This window comes from Parasteatoda tepidariorum, chromosome 6, assembly GCF_982258835.1.
Source record: "Parasteatoda tepidariorum strain Cologne lab strain chromosome 6, Ptep-v5.0, whole genome shotgun sequence".
NCBI classification, from domain to species: domain Eukaryota; kingdom Metazoa; phylum Arthropoda; class Arachnida; order Araneae; family Theridiidae; genus Parasteatoda; species Parasteatoda tepidariorum.
Window position 1 is genome coordinate 18,396,487 of NC_141760.1, and position 17,541 is coordinate 18,414,027.

Genomic DNA, 17,541 nt, shown 5'->3' on the forward strand with positions numbered 1-17,541 from the left:
TATTAAAAAATAATCTTAAAATATAAATTAACAAAATTTCACGTAGTATTTTAAAGTATGCTGTCATTTTTATAAACTTAAACTTTGTTGTAATTCTTAAAATATATTTTTTGGAGCAAATTAATAATAAATCATTTTCAAATAAATTAATCTAATAACATGGAATAATAAATAAATTCATAATCTAGAATAAAATGTAGAGTTTGTGGGTGATTGTGCACTATGTGGGTTTCACTTATATCCTCAGAATTGTTTGCGCTTTGGTTCAGAAATTTGAACGGTGGCACCGTGGAACAAAAATCCTTTTTCGCCGTCAAAAATTAAAAGAATGAAGTTATAAGAAAAAAAATCTCAATACGGTTTTTTGTAGTAAAATATCCAAGGAATATGACGGCGTATTTTGTTTTTTCGGTTTATTAATGGAAATAGCAAATAAATAAAAACAAAATCGAAATAAAAATAAAAAAAATTTTCAGTTAAATTTTTATTGATATGATAAATCCTTACAGTAAATAAAAATATCAAAACTATGCATGATTTATACATAAATGTATTTCTAAGATATATATGAATTCATTATTTTATATAAATACTGTTAAAACCAGAGCCATTTCCCAATTTCTGCCCTGTACAAAGAAATTGTAACTTTAGGGTGCTCTATAAAAAAAGCCTTACCTTGCCGAGGTAAAAAAAAAATGTGTACATTTGTTTGGTATATATACTTAAGAACTAAAAAAAAATCAGCTGCGAATATTTGCGAATTTGGCTGATAAATCGATTTTTATAGCTCGTGTCATTTTTATAATAACGATAAAATTAATTAAAAAATTATAAAAATAAACTTGAGATTATTATTTATACCTATATAATAAACAATATAAAGGGAGTATATCAACACAACCTCCTCTCCCACAGCATCATAAATAGTTAAACTAGGAATAGTTAAACTAGGATTATCAAAATAGATTCATTATTTTTTTTAAAATCGATAATCGAATTTGTAATTAAGAATCTTAAATATTTTGATTCAATTTTAGTTTAAATTTGTTTTGATAAATATTTGCGATTTTACATCTATTACTGTATTTATTAAAATTATTAACCACAAATTTGTAATCAAAGATCTCAAAAACTACTAGTAAATAATTTTTATTTATTTATTTACAATTTTTTCAACAAACATCCGCCATTTTGGAGCGACCCAAAAACCTATGGGTGATCAATTTTTAGAACATTGAAGTTAAATTTCTAATTTTGGCCGCATTTTTCCAATTTTGTCCCACTGTGAGTGGGTAAAAGGGCGAATTTCAGTGCCCAATCATAAAAATTATTTGGGAGGGGTATTTGAAAAATAAAACTATCTCATTGGTTTAGAACTATCATTATTTTGAATTTAACTACACGTGATTCAGTTTTGTGAAATATTCTTAAAGCAAGATCAGTAATGTTTGCTAGTTTATAGTTCTCAATAATCAAAAAAGGGTTCCTTACAGATTCGTAAATATTTAGCTATTTTATTCGTTACCTGAGAACGTGGTAGCATCGGTGGACTATTTCACCAAATTAGTATTCTTAAAAATGTCTAAAATCTTACTTTTTTATTTGTTTTAGTTATGCTTTTAAAACATATTTCTGAGAAACTAAATAATTTAAAATCAATGGTTATTGAAATAAAAAAAATAAGCTACTTGCTTAAAGACAAAATTAATAAAGAAATTGTACTAATTCATTTAGGAGTAGTGTAAAAAATCGCCACATTATTTTTGACGATAATGATGTTCAATTTTGGTGATGGGCACTTTTGGTATCATAATAATTGGCTCAGTTTTAATATAAATAGTGTCAAAAAAGGATTTAAGATTATTTGATTGTAGACAAATTTATACTATCAAAAGTTAATCTCGAGAAGCAGTATTATGCCAAATGATATTAAATGTAGTTATTCGTAATTTTGGTGAGATGAATTACTAAAATCTTCTTATGTTTAATCTGAAAAAGGGAACCGGGTACCAGGTAAAGCCACTGGGAAGAGAAAAAAATATAGTAAACAAAAAAATATTAGTATTATTTTGGCTTTATTAATTATGTTTTGGCTTTATTATTCAATTTTGTGTACATTTTCGTAGTGTTGTTCCGACTAATTCATTAATTATATACTTTTTTCACCCCGTAAGAAGAATGGGTATTCAATAAGTAATTAACAAATAAATGATTATAAGTTATAAGTGAATGATAAATAAATGATAATAAATACTGAATGAATGATATTAAATAAATAGTAATAAATAAATATTAAAAAACAAACAAGTAATAATAAATAAAAATAAATGAATAAATAATAATAAATAAGTAATAAATGATAATAATAAATGAAAAACAATAAATAAATAAATATAAACAAACTGCCTATTTCTTCATAATTTTTTTTATGAAATTGAAAGTAGTAAAATGGGAAATATTAGGCAGCAGGCCACACATTCTGGAGGCAAGCGCTAAGGATAAGAGGCGAATTACTACGACGCATAGGATGCGGAGAGGTGATGTGCGCATGCTAAGGCTAAAATATGACAACTGCCCCTATTATGTCTCTTACTAATCGCTTGCCTCCTTAGTGTGTGGCCTCACCTTAATAGCACTGATACACTTAATAGCTTTTAAATTATTATTATCGCTCAAATGGATGCTTTTAGTTAAATAATGCTATCTTTGAAATTTTTTTTGACTATTAAAAAAAAGGAGAAAAGTGTTTCTTACGGACAAATAATATTAGACAATATATAGTGTGCTAAAAAAGGGAAACTTAATTTCGAATCATCCTCAGGGATTGTTTCCCAGATAATATATAAATTATCAACAAGTCACATTAAGGAATGTAATTGCAGTGGATTTTGGATGTCTCAAAATATATTGTTTTGTGATATTCAATGAATTTTCTTTTATTTTCTTGTTGTTTACTTACTGCAGCGTTCTCTACCGGAATTTTTTGAACTAAAACTAGAAACTCTAGAAGGAAAAGTTTATGCTCTTTAATTTGAATTTATTAAAATAAGTTTTTTCTTTTAACCTTAACCTTTTTCCATTAAACTTGTTTGAAAACTGTCAGTTTTATTTAAGGTAGCTTGATATTTTGTTATACATGTCAAAATAAAAAATATCTCAAAATATGTGAAGCAATGTGATTGTTGTAATAGCTTTATTTGCAGATCATCTGCACGCTTTTTACGTACTTTTATTTGTTGCAATCATATGGGACACATAAATACTACAATTATTGATCATTTATTACAATCATACAAGGTATTGATTCTATATACATCACTAGGGTTGAGCCCCTTTTTTTCGAACGGATCAGTGAGGCGAACTCCTTTTTTCTTGGCTACCATTGTTTTTTGGATATCGTCGTATGAAAATGCTTCCTCTCCATAGATCATAATGGAATTGTAATCAAATCCATTGATTTTTCTTTCACGATGTGGCATCAGCTTGCGAAATTGATCTTCCGCTCCTTTAAAATAAACAAAAAATAAAATTAATGGAAGTATTTACATTATCGCAACAATAGCAATTATAATAACAATAGCATATGCAACAATAGCAATTAGAAGGAAATAAAATTTTTATAGAAGTATTTTCCATCACAGGTGTTCAAATACATACTGCTGATTATGAACTCAAAATTCGTAGAACGGTAGCCGTAATCAAAATTCTTCATTTTTCTAAATATTTTTCATTTACTTTCAAATTACTTTTTACTTATTAAACTTCATTAAACCTTCTGGCAAATTCAACTCAATGTTTCTTCACTCACGCGCCGTTAATCTAATAACATGATTTAATATGTAATTTAAGTCGAAGTGTCTTAAATCAAGATGATCATTAGCAGGAATAAGTTTCACGCAAGTTTCATGCTTAATTATTTCAACGATTAAGCATAGACAAAGATTTAATTTTTTTTCTTCTTTCAAACCATTACCCTTCACACAACAACATTTTATATTTCATTTCATAACCGGCTGTAAATAACCGATCCAATTGAGTACTTGCATTTCATGAAGAAGAAGATCACGATACCCACACATGTGAACAATGCCAGCTAATCGTTTAAAAGCAAAATGGCACGTTAAAGTTGAGCTAAGTTTCTCCACACAAGTAAGAATGTTAATTAACGTGAGGTCAATTAAATACAGCTCCTTATCACTCGTGGGATTTGTTGAAATATAATTCCTTCTCTTCTACGTTTTTTAATTAATTTTTTTTACGTCCTTTATCGTAACCTTGATATATTTTTGCTTGTGTACCTGGTAACTTCGATGAATAATAAGTTTGTTTGTGTTCCACGTGACTTCGCGCCTGTCTTTGTGTTAAGTAAGAAACCTATAGTAAGAGAACTTAAATCGCTGTGAAAAAATAAAAAATGATTCACCTAAGAAAATTGATACTTGATGAGCTTGGCTTACTCGAAACGGAATGGTTACAGTTGCTAACGTAAACAAAATTCCCGTTTCAACAATCAATCGGGATTGAAATATTCACACTACAGCATCACTTACAGGTATTCCGCAATCAATATTCAACTCCGTAGCCATGTAAGTTTGAAACCAATACAGAGAACAAGGGAACTCCTGGAAAAGTATTGGGACAAATTTGCCCTGATGAGGGACTTTTTGATGGAACCGACCCGCATCTGCGTTAAATGGAGAGGAAAATCATTAAACCTCCCACGGCCAGTCAGGTAGCAGGGATTTTCTAAACCATGATCCGTTTACCACTGAGGATATTCTTATGTCAACATTGTGGTCGGTGGCAGCCAGGTGCGGAATTCATATCGACCACCCATCGCTGGGATTCCATCCTTTACACAACGAATTTTATTTACTTTTTTAGTTTGAAACCATTGTTGAACAGACAACCGTTTTGTTTCAGTTTACGACGACCAATGTTCAACTCCGTATTTTTGTAATTTTGATCCCAATCTAGAAGACAGGTTAACTCTTGGTTCAAGTATTGGGAGAAATTTGCTTTCGTGGAGGACTTTTTGATGGAACTAACCCGCATTTACGTTATATTGGGAGGAAAACCGCGAAAACATCCCTCTGCTAGTTCAATGGCAAGGGGACTTTAACCCATTGTCCGTCTGCCACTGAGGATATTTTGCGTCAGAACTGTGGTCGGCGCAAGGCGGATGCAGAATTCGTATCGACTACTATCTCTGAGATTCGAATCCAAACGCTCTGTTCACTGAACCATCACGTCAAAAAGTTTTATTTTACTTCATTATTTTATTTATTTTATTATTTTATTTTATTTTATTTTAATATTTTATTTTATTGTAATATTTAATTTTATTTTAATATTTTAATTTATTTTATTTTATTATTTTATTTCATTTTAATATTTTATTTTATTTTTTAATTTAATTTATTTTTTATTTTGTTTTATTTTTTTTTATTTAACTAATATTCAACCCCGTGGAAATATAATTTTGAACCCAATTCAGAAGTCAAGGGCAATCTTGAATCAAGTATTGCGAAAAATGTTTGCCTTTGTAGAGGACTTTTTTAATGGACTAATCCGCATTTATGCTACATGGAGAGGAAATCCACAAAAGTCTCCAACGGTTAGCCTTACTTACCCACATTTGCATTTCTTAGAGAGGAAAACATCCCACAGTAAGTTCGATAACAAGGAGACTTTAACTCATGATCCGATTACCACTGAGTATATTTTACGTCAGCACTGTGGTCGGTGTAAGCCGGATGCAGAATTCGTATCTACTTGCAATCGCTGAGATTTAAATCCGAATCACCTCGTTGGAAGACGATCGTTTTATTCTCTGATCCATCACGCCAAAAAGTTTTTATTTATTTTATAGCCGTCGTTCAACAGCCGACCCAATTTAGGCTTTATGACTACTTATGTTCAACTCCGTAGCCTTGTTGTTGTGTTTGAACTCAGTCCAGAAGACAAGGGCACTCTTGGATCAAGTGTTAGGATAGGCCCAGTATCATTTGATTTACGAACCGGTGTTGGATCATTGGCTTAATCGATAAAAAATATATATTTTAGCATTCAACAAATACAATTTAGTTAACATTGAAAAAAAATCACCTTTCATTATATTTTCCCAGTAAATGATCAAATAGTCATCCCTATCAGATCTAGATTGTTCATGAGCGAACCCTATGGCGTGACATAGCTCATGAATAATAGTTCCAAATGGTTCACAACCTGCTTCCAAGGATAAGGGTTGCACTCCACCAAATCGACCCCAATAAGAATAACACCTGATGACATATAAACAAAAATGTATTAATTATTAATTTTTCTCTGAAAAAATATGCTTACTTAAATAAAATTCCCAGTTATGCTATTATCATAAATAACAAGAGAGTTATTACACTGCATTATTGAAAAATGAAAATTTCAAAATTTGAAGCAGTAAACGTTAACAATTTTATATTTTAATATAATTTTTCTAAATCAAGATATAATCCAGTTAATGATAGACTAGACTGTAAAAACATACTGTTGGGCTAATACAGAAATTAATACATACATTGCAATAATAATAATAATGATAATATTTATACTTATAATAATAATGATAATATTTATTCTAATAATAATAATATTTATACTAATAATAATAATGATAATATTTATACTAATAATAATAATGATAAAATTTATAATAATAATAATAGCAAATTAGGTATCTGTTTAATAATTCTCAGGCATAGTTTAAATTTTCCGAAAATTTTATATGAAAATTAAGCATTAATAAAGCCAGCATTAAACATCTTCAAAAATAAATATTAAAATTATTGATTGAAATTTATATTTTTAAGGAGTCTTGTGGTTTTTATTAAATTATTTTAAATGCTTTACTTAAAATAAAATCTATATACATTAGTTAAGTACATAATTTTTTCGTCACAATTAGAGAAAATGAAAAAGTTTAATAAATTTTGAGAAAATTAGAATAGTTGGAGGCACGTGTATATAGTGATAACAAAGCTTTATCCGTTGAAAACAGCCTTATTTAACTCTCAAAATCAACTTTGATCTATGAAGTTTAACCTTAATAAATAAATAAAATCTATTTTTTTTAGAAAACTTAGGGTTTAAAAATTTAGCTGCTAATACTCGTTTACGGGATTCGAATTTTATACCGTTTTTATAATATCTATATATATATTTCTCTTACACGGCGATAAAAAAAAGCCTCATTACAACTCCCCGAATGGCAACGCTAGAAAATAGACCAATGATTACAGCTAAAAATGTCACATGCCAAATCTAGCTAAGATGGCTCAACATATAGCGCTTTTAAAAACGGAAACTGAAATAACCAGGGAGAGCATAAGCTAGGCAGAAGTCTTTGTCGATAGATCTCTATTTTGGTTTTTTGTCGAAAGCGTTTTTTTTCACGAATTTATGTATTACGAATTTATTTGACAATTTTTGATTTATATCACGAATTTATTTGTTTTACTAGAATTTATTTGTTTATGCAGGTTTTTCCATTGTAATTCACTTATTTCAATTTTTAATAGACTTAATTATAGCCGAAATTTTAATCTTTTTAAAGAGATATCAGTTTTAGAAATTTTGTCTTAAGATTTTATACTATAGCACATTTCTAATAGATTTAACGAATTACATGTCATTTATTTGAATTCAAATTTATTTTAAGGACTCAGTACTTACTAAAAAGATGTAATTTTTTTTAGAAAAAAAAGTTGTTATATGGATTTGAATGATTGTTTCGAATTCTTAGAATTTTGTGCATTTGCAATGTACCTAAGTTAGTAGCGAGCGAAGCGAGCTTGGTTTGCGGAGCAAACCATATAACATTGCGTAGCAATTTTCGGGGGTTGGCGAGCGTTAGCGAGCAGGGGGCGCAGCCCACTAGTATATCATAAAACTACTAATAATTTGAGGTTTTTGTGTCGAAACACATTTTTATACTTTTTACATTATTTCCTGCAATAGGTATATTTTTTATCATACTTTTAATACATAAAGTTTTTTTGTAAATTAATATTAGTTTTTTTAGTTTTTGTATATAATATTAATTTTATGCTTCTATACATAAATTTTTTTACTTAATTTAGGTTAAATTAAATAAAAAAACATTATATTTAGCATTTTAATAATTTATGCTTATGAATACAGCTTGAAACATCGGCTACCAATTTATGAACCGACATTTTGTTATATGAATCATATGAATCGCGTCGTAAAATGTAATTACGTCGAACTGTTTTATGTGGAAATGAATATACCGTCCACTTTTGATTACGATGTGATATTGCGGATATCAAATATTATATCTGTGCGTTGAATTTTGACTTAGAGAGAGCAATTGAGGGAAAAAGAAAGAGAAAGAGCTCATTAAAGATTAGGTGGAAAAGTCATGAAAATTTGTCATTAAAAACTCTCTTGATCACAATAATTTAAAGAATTGATGCCATCAGATCTTTAAATAATTGCTCCAGAGTTGCCTACATTTAACTTGCTCTTTAAATATAAAATGTAGCTACAGGAACTTTAATTCTTAGCATATTTCCTTATAATTTTCAAATAATGTTTCAGTAGGTTGGAGTTTAAGCTCTCAATTTGACTACCAATTTTTGAAAAGTTTTTGAAAGTTTGAGATAGTATTAGGTACTCACTGTTAATTATAATACGAAATTTATATTTTGCTTTATGTACAAAGTAAGCACTACAGGTTCTGAAATATAGTACACTGAATGCTTCGAATTCAAAATTAACTGCTAGAAGGATAAAGTATTTTACATATGCCATGTCATTTCTTTTTGTACATTAAGAATGTTGTTTATTCTTATTCTAGTACTTGGTTAATACTTTAAAAATGCCTTTTAGGGGGCTATGTTAGCTTGTTCATCTATTAGCACGACATGCTTTTTAAGACTTTGAAACCTGAATGTATACAAATTATTTATAAAAACGATTTTCAACAAAACTTGTCAATTACATTTTCACTTACCCTTCTCCCGAAAATATCCTAATATAATCCTTTTCAAAGCTCCTTTCCCTGAAGGTAAGACATGTTTGATCAGAAATGTGCCTCATGGCTCTTAAAATTTCACCTTTGATATTATCTGCAATAAATTAAATTACAGGCACAATTCTTATTCTATGTCCAAAAAAGTCCGACTATTTGAAAAAAAAAAAAAAAATAGAAAAACATGGAGGAATGCTTCTCAGTTAGAATAGCCACCTATTGACGAACTTCGTAACTAGCTTTGAAACCCAATGAGGAATTTTTTTTGTCTGTTTTCTTTAAGTAGAACACAACAAAGATTATATATTTTTCATCTCTTTCCATTTTTCTTCAAATCGTCTGTCATTTTGGAGCACCCGGCATTAATTGGGAGTGCTAAAATTATGGTTACAGACTGCAAAAAGCTTCATAATGATATATAAGCATATTTTCAGTGGAAATCATAGATAAAAGTATCAGATATCCATCTCGTATTTAATTACTAGTTACAACTGAAGGAGTATTTGAAGTTATGGGATGTGCAGCGAACTAAAAAAATAAAAATATATTTCTCTGAGTAACTTTTCTAATGATCAGATTTTCATAGTTCCAATCTTAATGGTTCCAAAAGGGTTGGCAACAATATGCTAATTAATTAATGCAGTTAAAAAAAATCATGACCAAGCGTGAAAAAGCAAATAAAAAAAGCTCTATATTAAATAAAAGCAAAACTATATATCACATCCACATGAAATCTCCTTATAAAAATAAAAGCGAAAAGCTCTATGGGAACACCAAAAAGTTCGGTAATTTTTACCGAATCACTTTAATGATTTTGGTAAAATTAACAATAAAACACAGTTTTAGAATATGTGTTGAAATTAACTGAAGCAAAATTTGGTCATTTTACCATGGTACCTTTGAGCATGACGTAAAAACCATCTTTCGGCTAAATTTGTCTTTTCAATTTTGCACTTTTTATTAAATGTGAGGTAAATTTCAAAAATCAGAATTTCTGGTGAACAGTAAATATATGAATGGAAAAATTATCAAATGAATTGCTTAAATACCATATATTTTGACTTTTATTGCCATACTTATGTTCTTTTTTTTTAAACAAGAAATGTCATTACCCTATGGTATGGAAATTTTTACCAAAATTTTTTTTTGTCCCTGTGCTATTTAATGAAGTTACGGAATTTTACGTAAAATGTACTTTCTCGGAATTTTACGTAAAATGTACTTTCTCAGAATAAACATACCATTTCTTCGGCGGATTCACTTATTTGACCTTTAAAATATGGGGAATGGGCCCCCACTATTTGGAAAATATAGTCATATTCAGGTGCGAGTCGAAAATTCGGCCCCTTTAATGCTAACTTTGAAATCCCTCAAAATTTTTGAAGTTAATCAAAATTTAATTTTTCCTCGCGAAATTATTCGTTTATCAATAGTATTATGAAAAAATTTGTGTATCTTAATTTCTTGAGCATTGATTAAATAAAAAAAAGTAAAAGAAACTCTAATGAATTATTAAAACGTATTTTTTTTTAACATAGAGCTATTTTTAATTAAGCGAATTTCACAATTTATTATTTTTTTTAAAAATATGATCTGAAAAATTTTATTTTGTAAGGAAATACTTGCTAACTTATTGGGTAATACTTGTAATAATTTGTAATTAATAGCATTAGGGAACAAATTTTTTGTCGCATTTCTACAAATACTTGATTTTTCTTAATTCGGATGTGGAGATTTCGAATCAAATCTGAAATTAGTTTCACACCTAAAGCTACAAATTTTTTTATAAAATTGGCTTTTTTAGTATATTTTTTGTCGAAATGTACGAGGTTAAAAACGTCAGATTCATAAGGTGTCACATGAATACTGCGACAAACTTCTAGGAGGGTACATCCTCAGGATTAAAGTTGCTCAAAAATGTTCTTTAAAATGATTGAAAACGTCTAGGGATACGTTGCTAGGGATTCTTCGCTATAATGAGTTGTTCAGAAGCACACTTAGGAACGCCCACACTAGAGGAGTGGCCGAAGCGGCGTATCATAACGTTTTCTTGCATGGGTTTCTAGGCATTTTTAATCCTGATGTGGTGTCCTAACTACACTAGAAGTTTGCAGAATCATTTATGAGACCTTTGTTATATCTAACCTTTTTAACCTTGCACATTTCAATAAAAATAGACTATAAATGCTATTTAAAAAGAACAGCAGCTTAGATAGAGAAACCGATTGCAGATATGTAATCAATGATACAAAAGTATCAATGCAGCAGAAACCAAAAAAAAAAAAAAAATTTTTTTCAATGTATTTTTGTTAAGAACTATTTTGAAATTATCTTTCAATAAAATTTTTTATAATTACCGACAAAATGTATTCGATTTCCTTAAAATGCCTCCGAGATAAGATGAACTATGTAAAAATCCAAGCTCTCGATCAATTTTCCAACAAAATTGAGATAGTTCCAGATTGAAGCCCATGAGTTCTTTATAATTTGACAGTAAGCAATCCAAAGCCGTTGGGAATGCGTATGTATGTAACGAGTAAGTAGGTTTACGTAACTGATTCATTCTAATTAATTATTAGCTAATTAGAATATTTGAGATCAGTCCTTTGAGCCATTAAGATTGGCACGTAGTTCGTGAAAATCCGATTATTAGAAAAAAAGTTACTTAGGGTGATATCTTTTTCTTTCACTCTCTAGACATTTATTTTTGTACTCCCATGTAAGGTCGAGAAAAAATTTATTCTTTTTATTAAAAAGAGAATTTTCAAAACAGTGTCAATTTTTGTAAAACTATAAGGGGTGTCAGAAGGGCATATATCAATAATGCTAAAACTGACTTTTTTCGATGCATTTTTTCTAAAGACCTACCTGTGATATCGCTTTGAAATTTTTTGGGGGATGTTTCAGATTATATCAGTTGCATACTGTAACAATGTTTTAGTTTTAACAGGAATACTTTTTGATTTATAAAAGATATTTGATCAAAAATAATAAAACATTTTTTTATAAAATTAAAAGCTCTCCGTTCATAATTTTTTAAAAAAAATACTGCCAAAGATACGCATTAACAGCGCGTATCACAGTATAAACGTGTATATGTAAATATACTGTGAAGAAAAAAACTAAAGCAATATATTGTATAGATGATAAGAAAAGAGTACATCGAAAAAGATTAGTATATGCCCTACGGACTCCCCGTAGTTGTGCTGAAAATGGGAAATTCGTCCGTTTTACATACCAAGGCTTGGATCAATTTTGTAAGTAACAACACCACCTCTCCACAACCTAGATTTCAGAATAACAGCATTTCTATCCTATAAGGAAAAAAAAGACTGTTAATGTCATGATAATTGTAATCAGTGTTATAATTAGAATTAGACTACAAAGTAGATAATAGGAATAATATCTAATTAATTTATACATTAAATATCATTCAGTTAGTAATAGTTTCAATCAGATCCCTCTACATAGTTTCACAATACAATAAAATGTTTTACAATAATAGTTTCAATCTACTAATTAACAAAAATCAATTTACAATATAATTGTTTCAATCTACTAATTATCTACTGGGCACACCTCAAAATTAATTCCGTTCATTTGTTCCTTAAACTCGCAAACACTTGATAATTAATGTTTTAATTATTTTGACAATTTATAAAGCCCGCAAACAATTATTTTCTAAAAAATGAAATTCTCATATCATGAAATATTTGATTTTTAGTAATATATTGTTACTTAAGGAGGCTTACTAATAGACATACTATAATATGGTTCTTATTACATAATATGTGTTATTATTTTAAGATATTATAAGAACCATATTATAATATGGTTCTTATTATGTAATACAAGTTATTGTACATCAAATGTTACAAAATATATATTATGAAATGGTTCTTATTATATAATATGTGTAATTATATATCAGATATTATAAAAGTCGTTTTATAATATAGCTTTTGTTAAATTACATTAATAGATACATAAATAGATGCATTTTATAAGAATATCAAAGTTAAAAATTCTGGTACGTTAATCCACGACTTAGATAAAGTGAGAATAACTTCTATTTTGTAACATTAACTCTCCATTTGATAGAGCAAGTCCCGTAATTTTTCTCCAGTTTCATTATTTTAAAACTGTTAATAATAATAATAATAATAATTATATATATATATATATATATATATGTATATTCATTGTTTTTTAATTAATAAATGGTTGATTTTTAAGTTAGGATTTAATTTATTTTCACAAAGAAGTATGATTTCTTTTAATGCAGACAATATGTCTATTATAATATTACAAAATTGGTCCATTATGTGTATTTCTTTATAACATAATTATGACAGTAAATTAAAACATGTGTCCGATTTATTTTAATTACATTGCGCGTTATTAGCTTTATAATATAAGATTATGAGATAAATTAAATGATAAAGTTCTTATTTTGTATTCACAGCAGATCTTATAGAACAAAAAAAATGTTTTTTTAAATATTTAAAATAAAAAGATTCTTACGTTTATGTCTTCAATACCCGCAATGTCTCCTTGGAACAAATCTGGATTTTGCAGTAAGTTTCGCCTGCGTCCACCCCCTAAAATGTAACATAAGTTACTGCTAAACAGTAAAAGTACCAAATACAATTCTTAAGTTTCTGTAAAAAAATGCACTAAGTAATACAAAATATATAATTGTATCAATTATTTTTTTCTAAACAATTTATAATGGCTAAGCAAGAAAAAAACGTGAATGAAGCACAAAGGAAAATACCGAAATGGACATACTGTAGCTTCGGTTTTATGAACACGAACCTTCCTTTGTGTCTAAACACCAAATGATAGTAATGAAGGTAAAGAGATAAACACGTGCAAAGTAGTTTAGCTCATAGGAACATTGGTGCAAGTTAGAGCAAAATAATAAAAAAGGGGATACAATAAACAGATGTAAGGTGGTTTGACAGAAACCTCAAGATGCAAAAGATTAAATTGTAATAGATTTCCAAACATTGGAAAACGGTGTAATACTAAAATGATCACTAACTAAATTAGTAGAATTTTCAGAATATGGAATGATTCCCAGAAATTAAGTTCTATAGATGAAGAGTAGTGTTGAATGATTTAAGCAGAAGAAAACTCAAACCTGAGATCTGAATTCCGACTATGTAGAGCGATAGATGATTGGTTAACGTTCTGGTTTTGGACATATCTTTAGGTAGACGTATAAGAAAAAGTTTAGTTTGTCCAATCTACGCAAGATCTCATTGACATGAAATTTGATCAGTACTCCAGGTATTAATATCACAGTAGGGTAGTAGGGTCAACTCTTTCAATCATTTGGTGTCTTTCTATCATTACAACTTCTACTATCATTTGGTGTTAAGACACCGAGGAAGGTTCTTGTTTATTACCCATTGTCCATATACCCATTGTTCGTTTCTGTATTTTCATTTCTGTCATATTCAATTTTTTTTTCTGTTTTTAGTCTGCATAGCACAAAGTATACCCAATCAGTTTTGAAATTCACACTGAGTTATTTGTTTTCTGGAAAATGTCATTCAAAAAATTTGTATAATTGTTTTTCGTGTTAATTTTATAGAAACTAAATTAGAAATAAATAAGAAAATGCTCAGTTCAGGTATATTTAATTAGTGAACTCATAATTTGTTTGAAAATTTCCCGAACATCATTTGATTTTATAATTTTATTTTTACATATAATGAATTTATCAAAAAAAAATTAATATTGTTGCTTCGATTGCTATTTTATAACCGTCGTTGAACAGCCGACCCAATTTTGGGTTTACGACTACTAATGTTCAACTCTGTAGCCTTGCAATTTTGAACCAATCCAGAAGACAAGGAAACTCCTGGATCAGTACCCCCAGAGGTATGATTTGTTATGGGAATATGGAGGACTTTGTGACTCGACAGATTTAGCGTGCATTAGTCACTATTTACTACACGGGGAGTCTTCGGCCAGCGGGGATCGATAGATTGTTACTTACCAATGCCAGCAAGACTACTTGGGAAACCAAGCAAATTTAAGGCAGAGGGTGCATTTCATGTTTTTCAGTGGCTTCATCTGGCCAAGAATACGATTTCAGACACACACACACGTCGTGGTCCGTTTCACAGGGCAGACCCACTTGTACATACATTCATCCATAGATCTTAATTTTGACTTGATTTAGAGAACGATCAATCTCTAATTCGGAAGCCCCAAAGGTATTGATTTGTTATGTTAACTTGGAGGACTTTGTGACCTTGATAGATTTAGCGTGCATCCGACATCATTTAACATACGAGATTTTTTCGGCCAATGGGATTCTAACTCCCTTTCTCACGAACATGATTCCAATGTCCTACTAATCAGGTTTTTCCGGTCTAAGAAAATGAATAATTATGTTTAAAGGACGTCCATAAATGAAGTTATCCTCAGAACTAAATAGTAGGTGGGGATAGTGAAAAATCATTCATAAGAAAAGGGAGGATGTAATCAGTATGTATGTATTTTTTTGTACTCTTTTTAAAAAAAAATTTTTTTGGAAAAAATTATTGGAAAAAATGCGCTTGATAACTGGGAGAAGGGGAAATACCTACGATATCATCAGAGAGAGAGAGAAGTCTAAATTAGTCCAAAAAGGTTCAGGGGATTTAGAAAGAATTTCGACATCGATAAAAATGAAGTTTTTTTGGAAAAAAAAATATGAAAACGCTAAAAGTTTTTTTTAAAAGACGAAATTAAACCTCAACAATTTTCAATTTTTTTTTCTCCAAAAAATATATATTATAAATTTCTTGAAATATTTTACACAATTTTTGTCTGTATTTAAAAACAATAATTTTTATATTTTCTACAATAAAGTTTTATTGGATTTCAGTTGACAAATTAAGGAGCACAAAGTCACCCTACATGAGGTGGCTACTTTCTACCACATAAAACAATTTTTTAAAAGTTTTTCTCAGCATTTTGAAGAGTTTCAAATACATAAATAAAGAGCTAGACTGTAATAAATCTGAATCAAATTACGGTAACAATAATGGCACTCACGGTACCAGTACCGTCCTTTTTAACGTAAAATCTATTTTTACCATAGTATTTTTGAGAACAAAAAATCGGATATACCGTAATTTTTTATGCAGTAATATTTACTTTAAAGTCACTGAACCACTGCAATTAACTGTTATTAACTGTAAAATTAACTATATAACTTTAAAAATTACGAAATAAAATTTTAGGAAACAATTTATGAAATTTCCGGTGTATCCCTCCGCTTATGTTATGCTTACGAGGCGATGTGCAAACAGGCTTTATATTTTAGGAAGTTTTATGATCGTGATTTTTTATCAAATTTAAGCAAAATTTTCACACTTATAAGAGTTCTCCATAATTTATAAATTCTAACAGGTCGTGAACCAAAAACAAATTTTAAGAAATTAATATCACAACATAAATAAAGTGTAAGGTTTGTCACGTTTTGAGTGTTATTCCTTATTTAGCTATAATTGTGTAAAATATCACCGGTTGTTTGGGTAGCATCATAGCATGCTTGTGATTTCTTCCAAATACATTTGTTATTTGTTTCATTGTTAAATTGAAAGAATGCGTAATATTGTGAACACTACAAATATAATAATATTGCATGGCGAGCTTTTTCCCAGCTTCAATCGGAAGTAGGAACCCGGATGTCTTACGGCAAATTTTAAACCGTAGCGCCACCTGTGCTTAGCTTTATACGGTCAACCATCTATAATGGCATCACAACAACGCTTTAAAATATATTAATTTTTTTAAAATTTTGTTTGTAACTTCCCTTTGTGTCTTCCATTTAAATATGTAACATATAACTTAGTTGAATAAAACTAAAATTCAAAGTTAACATTTTTGATCTTAATAGTTTAATATTGCTTCTAATAATAGTTCTTAATATTTCTATTTTCATGAATATATAACTCATTACTAACTTGAATAAAAAGATAATTTCAATGATTATAATTATTATTTTTTCAACAAAATTTTCTACTTTGTTTCCTACTTTAATATGCAAGACAAAACTGATTGAAACGAAAACAAAAATTTAAATATACTTACACGCAAATCCTAAGAGGAGAAATAAAATGTAGATCTGCATATTTCATGAATGTGAAACAAACAGCTACAAAAGAAACAAACATTAAATTTAAATATGCAGTCGTAATCAGAATCTTTAAACTCTTAGTGGGAATAGACATCTGTGCATAAAAAATATTCTGACTTCGAAGAAATGGTGCTTCTAAGCTATCACATTTAGTGTTTGATACAAAAAAAGTTACTTTTTAAAAGTATATATAGTGTTTTACAAAATTGTAAGCATTTATCAATGAAAAATATGAAAGTAGCAGTTCACTAAATGTGGGAAAGTTGTTGTGAAGAGAACGCTATACTGAGATAGAAATCTTTTATGGCAAGTTTTCTTTCACTCAAATGAATAATTTAGAATTTAAAGTTGAAAGAAAAGTAAGTAA

The 17,541-nt window shown here is 28.9% G+C and overlaps 1 protein-coding gene across 1 annotated transcript; it reads right to left on the reverse strand.

Annotated features, from left to right (window-relative positions):
• Positions 1-3,176: 3,176 nt before the first annotated feature.
• On the reverse strand, positions 3,177-17,198 carry LOC107441046 (astacin-like metalloprotease toxin 5). The gene is made up of 6 exons (XM_016054180.4): positions 17,129-17,198; positions 13,556-13,632; positions 12,270-12,345; positions 9,014-9,128; positions 6,109-6,284; positions 3,177-3,505 (listed from the first exon to the last, which is right to left on the reverse strand). The coding sequence occupies exons 1-6, from the start codon at positions 17,166-17,168 to the stop codon at positions 3,276-3,278; spliced, it is 714 nt and encodes a 237-aa protein (XP_015909666.1). The 5' UTR covers positions 17,169-17,198; the 3' UTR covers positions 3,177-3,275.
• Positions 17,199-17,541: the final 343 nt, after the last annotated feature.

Coding starts and splice junctions, on each gene's coding strand:
- LOC107441046 (XM_016054180.4), bottom strand. CDS start 17,168: ATGCAGATCTACATTTTATTTCTCCTCTTAGGATTTGCGT. Junction 13,633..17,128: donor TCTCCTCTTAGGATTTGCGT/GTAAGTATATTT, acceptor GTTACATTTTAG/GGGGTGGACGCAGGCGAAAC. Junction 12,346..13,555: donor CGGGTATTGAAGACATAAAC/GTAAGAATCTTT, acceptor TTTTCCTTATAG/GATAGAAATGCTGTTATTCT.